This window comes from Mesitornis unicolor, unplaced genomic scaffold (genome assembly GCF_000695765.1).
Source record: "Mesitornis unicolor isolate BGI_N332 unplaced genomic scaffold, ASM69576v1 scaffold6377, whole genome shotgun sequence".
Lineage (NCBI taxonomy): Eukaryota > Metazoa > Chordata > Aves > Mesitornithiformes > Mesitornithidae > Mesitornis > Mesitornis unicolor.
The window spans coordinates 59,523-67,709 of NW_010198352.1; the positions used below are offsets into that span (position 1 = coordinate 59,523).

General features: G+C 43.3%; 1 protein-coding gene across 1 annotated transcript in view; it reads left to right on the forward strand.

Annotated features, from left to right (window-relative positions):
- LOC104544287 (disintegrin and metalloproteinase domain-containing protein 12-like) overlaps positions 1-8,187 on the forward strand; it is a gene marked incomplete at both ends in the record, with an annotated part of 29,564 nt that overhangs the window by 16,477 nt on the left and 4,900 nt on the right. The window contains 4 exon segments of the mRNA XM_010189114.1: positions 2,154-2,219; positions 3,260-3,331; positions 4,962-5,131; positions 6,328-6,412. Of these exon segments, the coding sequence (XP_010187416.1) occupies positions 2,154-2,219; positions 3,260-3,331; positions 4,962-5,131; positions 6,328-6,412 (393 nt within the window).

Consider the following 8,187-nt stretch of genomic DNA (forward strand, 5'->3'; position numbering starts at 1 on the left):
AAATATTGCATCCAAGGCATGCTCATAGCCTTTGGGCAAATCACAGGCCTGGGCTCGTTATGCAAGTCAGGCACCAGAGGCTTGCATGTTTATACCCCGCTAGCCAATTTCTCTCAGGATAACTCTCTCCAGTCCAAACAGTTTTATTCTTGGGAAAAAGTAAATGGTTTAAACTGATTGACGTAACAGAGCTCTTCCTATATATTTGAACCTGGATTTTCGTGTCTCATCTTCTACCCTTCATTTGGAAGAAGACTAGAGGCACCTTGGGGCTACATCTCTGATCAGGAGCACAGAATAAATTTCAGGTTTATGTCAGACCTTCACTGTCTGAGAGATCAATTCTGTCACAAACAACACCCACGGTGTCGTTTGCCTTAGGTGCCGTCTCACTCAGGTCTGATATATTTTGCAGGGAGGTAAATCGAGCTCTGCCAGAGCACTGCAGGTTCCTCTGAAGTCTCCTGAAAGGTGGCAGGTCCTTTGTATTGCATGTGCTGCTGTTCCGGGAGCAGCAGGAGGGGATGTGATGACTCCTTGGTGTCCTGGTTCCCAGCCAGTGTATCACCAGGCACTGCTGACCTAACTTTGATGGCTGGACTCAAATATCTTAAAGGTCTTTTCCAACCAAAACCATCCTGTGACCTGTGTGGCAAACGAGGCATGGGCACGTGCACCAAGTCTGTGTGCCCCCCATGTCCTCTTGCTGGTGACAGTTGCCTCCAATACAGCACACGAAGGGGACAGAGAACCCCAATACCAGGAGAAGTTGTAAGAATATCTACCCAAGTTCATTTGCCAGACCCCCTAATAAGTGTAATCCTGTGAAGTGTTGATATCACTGATGTTCAATTCATCAATTATAGCTTCTGCTGCTTTCCCAGTTCAGAAATACTGTCCAAATGAAACGTAGCTGTTTTCCAGTTACACCACTAAATAAGAGTTTGAAAGTCAGAGTTACTAAAGGTTACATCTGTCGCTTTCCTCCAAACACAGTGCTGCTTGCAAAACATTCAAAATCATTCATCTGCAGATAACAAAGAGGAGCACTCTGGTAATGCAAAAAAAGCTTTGCAAAATTTGGCTGGAAGGTGATGGCCAATGCTGACTTAGCTTCGAGGATCACACGGTTTGCCTTGGAACAGTTTGCTTTGGAAAGCTTTAGTCATGATTTAGGTTACAGAGCATTAGTTGAGGTCAAGACATCGTGGTCATTAGTAGGTCATACATCTGCTTAAGCTCCTTAAGTTCTGGCATGAAGATCAGATATACTGCTGAGACCTCTTTTCCCTGACGGTCTCGTTCCAGAAACAGGGGAGGAATGATAGAAGAGATGCTCAGCTGCTGTAAATCACCCAACTTTTACAGGCATTAATAGGTCACTTAAATTTAGGGTAGCAGAGGAGCTGTGCTATGATTAATTCTATTACAAAATATTTCATTTTCTTCAGCGATCTTTTTGCAGCTAAAAATTATGATTCTTTTAGACTTGCTTTTAGAGCTGCAAGTAGCATGAATGACTTTTATATATTAATATACAGAGACAAAATGTAATGTATGCCTTCCATTTTTAGAGTATTAGTTTGCTTCCCCAGACACTGACAGTTCATCCCCTTTTTTTCTGCAGTTTTTGATCTTGGGGTTTTTCTTCCTACATAATTTATCAGTTGACCACTTGATCTCCTCTCTGCTTCACTCAAATATCCCTTTATCTCTCATTTTTCTTAGTAGCCAGTTTGTCTATTGTGTGAAATGTTTGCGAAAAGTCATCTCATCATTTCTCTAAGTGTGCCTTGGAAATAGCAAAGGTCTTTCTGCTCGAGATGGTATTTTCCTGCAAGGAAAGATAACTCAAACATTTCAACTGCAGGAAGCTGAAAGGTTGAGAGAGGCTTTGCACCACTTCCCTGCTTGCTCTGATCAAATCCTGGGGGTGTTTTGTATAGTAAGTACCGCATAGACGATTTCTGTTGTGGGAGATGAAAGGAAAATGCCCAAGAGAAGAAAGGAGCACAATAAAAATTTGTATGTAGTGTAATCCTTGGAAATGTTGTGTGTCTCCTCTTGCAAGCGCTTTGTAGAGCTGAGGCAGAGCTGATTCCAGGGGTCACTTAGTGCAAAAACGAAATACCCTTTTCGTCTTTTTTTGGCAGTACAAGAGAGAGACTCTGAAGACAACGAAGTATGTGGAGCTTGTTATTGTGGCAGACAATCGGGAGGTAAGAAACTGAAAACTAAAAAGTTACGGGTGGGAAACAGGTAGGTCCGTTCAGCTTCCATGGTTTGCAAGGGATGTGATTCAGGCAGCAACAGGATGGTTTTCAAAAGTAAAGCTGATGAGGGCTAAGCAATGGCAGGCCCCGTTAAGATAGGACAGCACTGATATTGCAAGAAATTTTACGGTTGACTACTTCATAAGGAATTTGACTCTCAAATAATTGGGATATCTGGCAGAAATTCAAGAAGGGACAAATACAAATTCCCTGCCCAGGATCTCCTTGAGCGAAGTCTTCATTGCCCTTGGTGGGACCGTTGCTGTTTGGGAGACGCTGTAGGATCCTACACTTGCTTTTCACAGAATCACAGTATATGAGGAGTTGGAAGGGACCTGGAAGGCTCCCCCAGTGCAACCCCTGCCAGAGCAGGATCACCAGAGCAGTCACACAGGAACACGGCCAGGCAAATTTTGAATATCTCCACACAAGGAGACTCCACAGCCTCTCTGGGCAGCCTGTTCCAGTGCTTTTGAAGTGATGCTTTACCACTTTACCACCACGTTGCACAAAGCACCATTGCCTTCCTGACAGTGTGCAGAGAGAGCTTCAAAGTGAGCAACCAGGACTGCCTGTAGGAGTGTTCCAGAGAGTTGAATGGCCGCCAGAGATCGAAATCTTGGTTTGAGTTATTTTGTTGCTTACATTTTTTTTGGAACACTGTTGGGGATTTGCTCTGCTGCAGGAGCCGACAGAGCTAACAGAAGAGCCTTTGCTTTTTCACAAAACATCAGGCCCTGAATGATCCCTGTGCAAGACTTTAGGATTTTAAAATCTTTTCATGAGAACCAAAATCCTATCCTCTAGCCTGTGCTTATTCTGAGGCAGACCCTGGTCCCAGGAAGCCAACAGGAGTCTGCCGATGGCCTTTGGTTGTGCTGTGTAATCCCCAAACGTCACCAGCAATGCTGGCAGAGTAAGGTGGTTTTTTGGGGAAAACTCTACAGTATTTGTGCTCCTACTACACTGATCCTTTCCATTCTAAGTTTCAGAGACAAGGCAAGGACGTGGAAAAAATTAAGCAGAGGCTGATCGAAATTGCAAACTATGTTGATAAGGTAAGAACACGAGCATTATTTCACTTTGTCCAAACTTACACTTTCTGAAGGATGTTGCTGTTAAATCTGTGTTTTTCCCTGCTAGTAAATGAAGAAATGGCCAGATCAGCAGCTTTCACAACCTTTGCCACGTTTCCTTATCCATCCCCCTCTTCAAGGAGCTGCTTTCCTAATACTCTGGTATTTCAGAGCAATGCTTCTCTCCAACCAGTACAACCGAAAAAGTAAACTTAAACCTTTCATATGCCCTTCAACTTGATAAACTGTGAGCTCTGCTATGTATGGGATGTTATCTGTGGAAGCACTCTTCCTAGGGAGATGTACAATTTAGCCCTAGGATTTTATTAACCTGGGAAGAGAGTGGCAGTAATCGCATATGGAACAGCCCGTAGAGAAAGGATTATTTTGAGGAGGAATTTGGAGAACAAAGTCCTTTGCAGCAGCGAGAGATGGTCCAGTTGTAAGGCCAACAAAGAGCCCTTGAAAGCACAGTTGATAAGATATATAGCCTCAGGAAGATGGCAGAATTAAACATATGCAGTGCTTAAGGAAGCAGAACTTGATGGCTGAGTGACAGCAATAAAAAAAGAGACATACACTGCATTTTTTGGTGCTTGAAGTAATTTCTTGACAATAAACAATAAGCACTAGGAGTCCTCTACAGTGGTTTTTGAGCAAATTAAAATTTATTTTTGTTGTGCTGTGTGGCCATAAAAGATTAAGAGTCCAGTAGTGAAATTATAACTGAGAGAGTGTTAATTTAGCTGAGAACTTATCAAGTGATGCTTCAAGGGCAATAACTCGAGGAGAAGCATTCTTGATTAAAAACAAGCTGCTGAAGGCACCTCCACCTCTTCCATAATTGTCTTGCTGACTTATTACTGGAGGACACGTGTTTACATGTTACCTGCTTAAAATTAATTTTGCACGTTATAATATATTTAAGTTTCATGCTTAATTTATGCTAAGCAAATGCCAGCGTTCTCCAAATGACTGTAATGCATATAAACAAGACAGAGATCTAGTGTGCACTTTCCTCAGACTGTCAGCCAAATCTGGACTTGATCGATTCTCGACTCCTTCTCCACATCAGTCTCACACGAGAATTGTTATCTCTGCTCCATTGCTAACGCTGCTCTGGCTTCCCTCTTGTTGCATTTACCAGTGGGATAATAACGTAACTTAGAGTGCTAAAATCACTTGTTTTGATCTGCTGTGAGGAAGTCTCGATGACTTTGACTAATTTTCAGCTATTATTTTGAAGCCCAACCATAGTACAGCACAGCTGCCTCTATCAATTGCATAGGTGCTGGTGATGGAGAGCACTAGCACTTATGTCCCACTTGGGTGGGACATAGAGAAGTAGCCTGGATCTCTTTATAAAGAGATGCCTGGATCTCTTTAAGCACCTTACGGGTATTTAGTCAAGTCAGAACTGTTTTCCATAAGGCATCGAAATATTTTGTCTACATCAGCCCTATCAGATGCTCACTTTTGCCCTGAAGAAGAGACCATTTAAGCCTCTGCAAGAAATGTTCATACGCACATTACGCTTCTGTTGAAATATTCTTATCCAATGTGGTCTGAAATGGGGTTTTGAGACACATTTCTATTTTTCTTTTCTCATTAGTTCTATAGGCCACTAAACATTCGAGTAGCCCTGGTCGGAGTGGAAGTGTGGAACGACATGGATAAGTGCTCTATTTCTCAAGACCCTTTCACCAGCCTCCATGAGTTTCTGGACTGGAGAAAGCTCAAACTACTACCTCGTAAACCCCATGACAACGCGCAGCTGATAAGGTAGACTTGACATTATATTCAATATCGGCTGGGATTTCACTGATTTGGGAATAGCTGCACCGAATTCTTCCCTAGTTGCTAAACTGTTGGGAGGAACATCTGTGCTCCTGAGGGTTTGTCTTTGCAAACATCAAACATAAAAGCATTTTGCAGAGCCCTTCAGCAGATGCTCCAGATTAATTTCTGCAGTAGCTCTGTTACTTGTAGACCTTTTCTGCATACAACTCATATAGAAGTGTAGATGTGGAATAAGCTGGTAAATACTTAGGGTTTGAATTTACAAAGGGTTTAAGCAGGTCTCGGTCTCAATTGTTACTGAAAAAGGCAGTCCTGCCCTCACCCCAAAAGTAGAGCTGAGGGGGCACTATGTGAAGCACCTTTGTTACTTGAAAGACCTTAACAGACTTGAAAATGCAATCTAAATTGGACAATTCATTTGCATTTGTGACTTAAAAATTAAATTATACACAACTTTTACCCTGCTGCTGCTTCCTGGGTTAAAGTGATTGAGTAAACATGCTCAAAGTAAAAGTAATCTTAAAAAAAACAAAAACAAAAAAACCATGTAAGAGAAACACCTCTTTCTTGATAATTTTAAGCAATGAACCATTCTTTATGCTGTACAGATAAACATACCTGCCATCTTAGTAATTAAAAGGAGCTCTTTACTCATTATGTAGGTATTCTTACAGTATCTGTGTAAGAATAGAGTGAGCCCTTCCAAACTCTCCCTCAGGAGGTATTTGATTACTCTATGCATAGTAAGACTTTGTTTGGAATGATTACATCCTAGGCTGGGTGTTATAACAAGTAGCATATAAACTTCCCACTGCATTAAAATAACCCTTCTTTGAGCTAGAGACATTATTTTTATGTTTGTATTTCTATTCCCAACTTCAGTCAGGGGAAAAAAGAAAGGGAAGAAGGGTCCTGTTACAGCAGTAACCCCAAAGGACAGTGATCAGATGGAACTTCCTCCTAGCAGGGATGCTGTCGTTGTCAGTTCGGCAAGTCGACACAATTAATCTCTGCTTTTCATTGTTTCAAACCTGCAAATGTCTGGAGCTGACACGTTTGAAACGGGATCTTTGCTTGAGATTGGCAGAAATACAAGACTTGAAAATAACAGGGCGGTTTTTTGGCGCTGAGCGGTGATTCTGTGCTGCTTCTTCTCCTCCTTTCCCGCCCTCCCGCAGCGGGGTGTACTTCCAGGGGACTACCATTGGCATGGCGCCCATCATGAGCATGTGCACCGCGGAGCAGTCTGGAGGAGTCGTCATGGTAAGTGGAGAAAGTGTGGGACTTGAAACTGGCCCAACTGGTGCGACACAACCTCGTGTACTGTAGCACTATACTCCATACCAGAACATCAGCACCATTCGTCCCATTCCCAGTGTCAGTATTCTCTGTATCTACATGCACGTTGCTTGTAAGTGATAGTTTCCATACTGAAAAGATTGAAAACGTTGTGTTAAAATACAGCATTTGCAAGAACTCTCTATTCCTAATTATCGTTAAATCAGTTGCTGTGAACCAGAAGATGTATTTGTTATGCACTTGGGTATACTGGTGTTACAGGCAGCAACAGTCTATCCTGAATCTTTTATTACATTGATTTTTCTCTGTATTTACAGAGTTTCCTGTGTAAGAGCTTCTTTTCCATCCCTGCAGCACAGTGGTTTTATTACATTGCCAGACAAGGAGAACAAACAATGGCAGCATTTATGCTACCTGAGCCTCTCTCAAAGAGCTTTGCTGGTCACGCTGTTGTTAGATGCTAGGCAGGATGAACATACAAGTAAACATCTTACCCAACTTCTGGAAGTAGTTCTGGAATATTTCTTTTGAGAATTTTTGTTTGTTTTGTATTTTTAACTGTTTTGTGCAAAAGGGGGGGGGAAGAAGTTTTGCGTTACTAAGCTTTGCAATAGAAGTACTTCAAATAAAATTAGACGTGGACTACCAGGGCTTGCAGGCCACTGACGGGTTCAACTGGGGACCTCAGAGCTCAACTTCAGAGCAGAAAGCCAGGAAGCCCTCTTAAATATTCATAGAATCATAGAATACCAGGTTGGAAGGGACCTGAAGGATCATTCAGTCCGACCTCTCAAGGTAAAAGTACAGTTTGAATGAGTTCAGTCAGCACCTGTCAAGCTGACTCCTAAAACTGATCAGTGCAGGGGAATTCACCACTTCCCGTGGAGATTGTTCCAATGTCTGATTGATCTCGTGGTAAATTAATTTCTTCTGCAGTTCAATGGGAATCTCTGCAGCAGCAACTTGTGTCCATTGCCCCTTGTCTTTTCCATGGGACTCCTTGTGAAAAGGGAGTCTCCATCCTCTTGGTGCCACCCTTTATGTACTGGTCCGTGGTGATAAGGTCCCCCCTAAGCCTTCTCTTCCCAGGGCTGAACAGGCCCAGTTCTCTCAGCCTTTCTTCATACAGCAGCTCTCTCAGTCCTCTGAGCATCCTCATGGCCCTTCTCTGGACCCTTCCAACCTGTCCGCATCTTTTTTGTATAGCAGGGACCAAAACTGGACACAGTGCTCAAGGTGTGGTCTGACCGGTGCCAAGTAGATATATTCTCTGAGTTCACCCTGCACGTACCCAAAACCTTTGCATTTCCCACAGCTTTGTCTAGACTTCCAGCACCTTAGGTGATGTGGTGGCTCTCTCCAGCTCAGCTGGACACCTCAGCTGCTACATAAATGAGGTGGGAGCTGAAGTTTGCGCAACCCTCAGAGTTTTCGTGGTCTCAAAGCTCCCAGTCCTTCAGAGCTCTGTGGTTCTAACCTGGAGCCCAGGACACTGAGGCTTTGGCCTCAATGCAATCTGTGTAGCAGGACAAGCCCAGAGATGCAGCCCCTTGGAGCCCCTTCCTTCTCGACTAGCATCCAAGCTGAGGTTGATCCAATGCAGGGCTCCTTTGTGGTCCCTTGGGCAAGCAGACAAGAAGCCAAGCTGGGGCCATGTGTGTGTTCATGGATGATGATGTATTGGTGCAGACTGGGAGGATTTACGAGGTGAGCAGGGAAGCTGAGGTATAGGAAAGAGT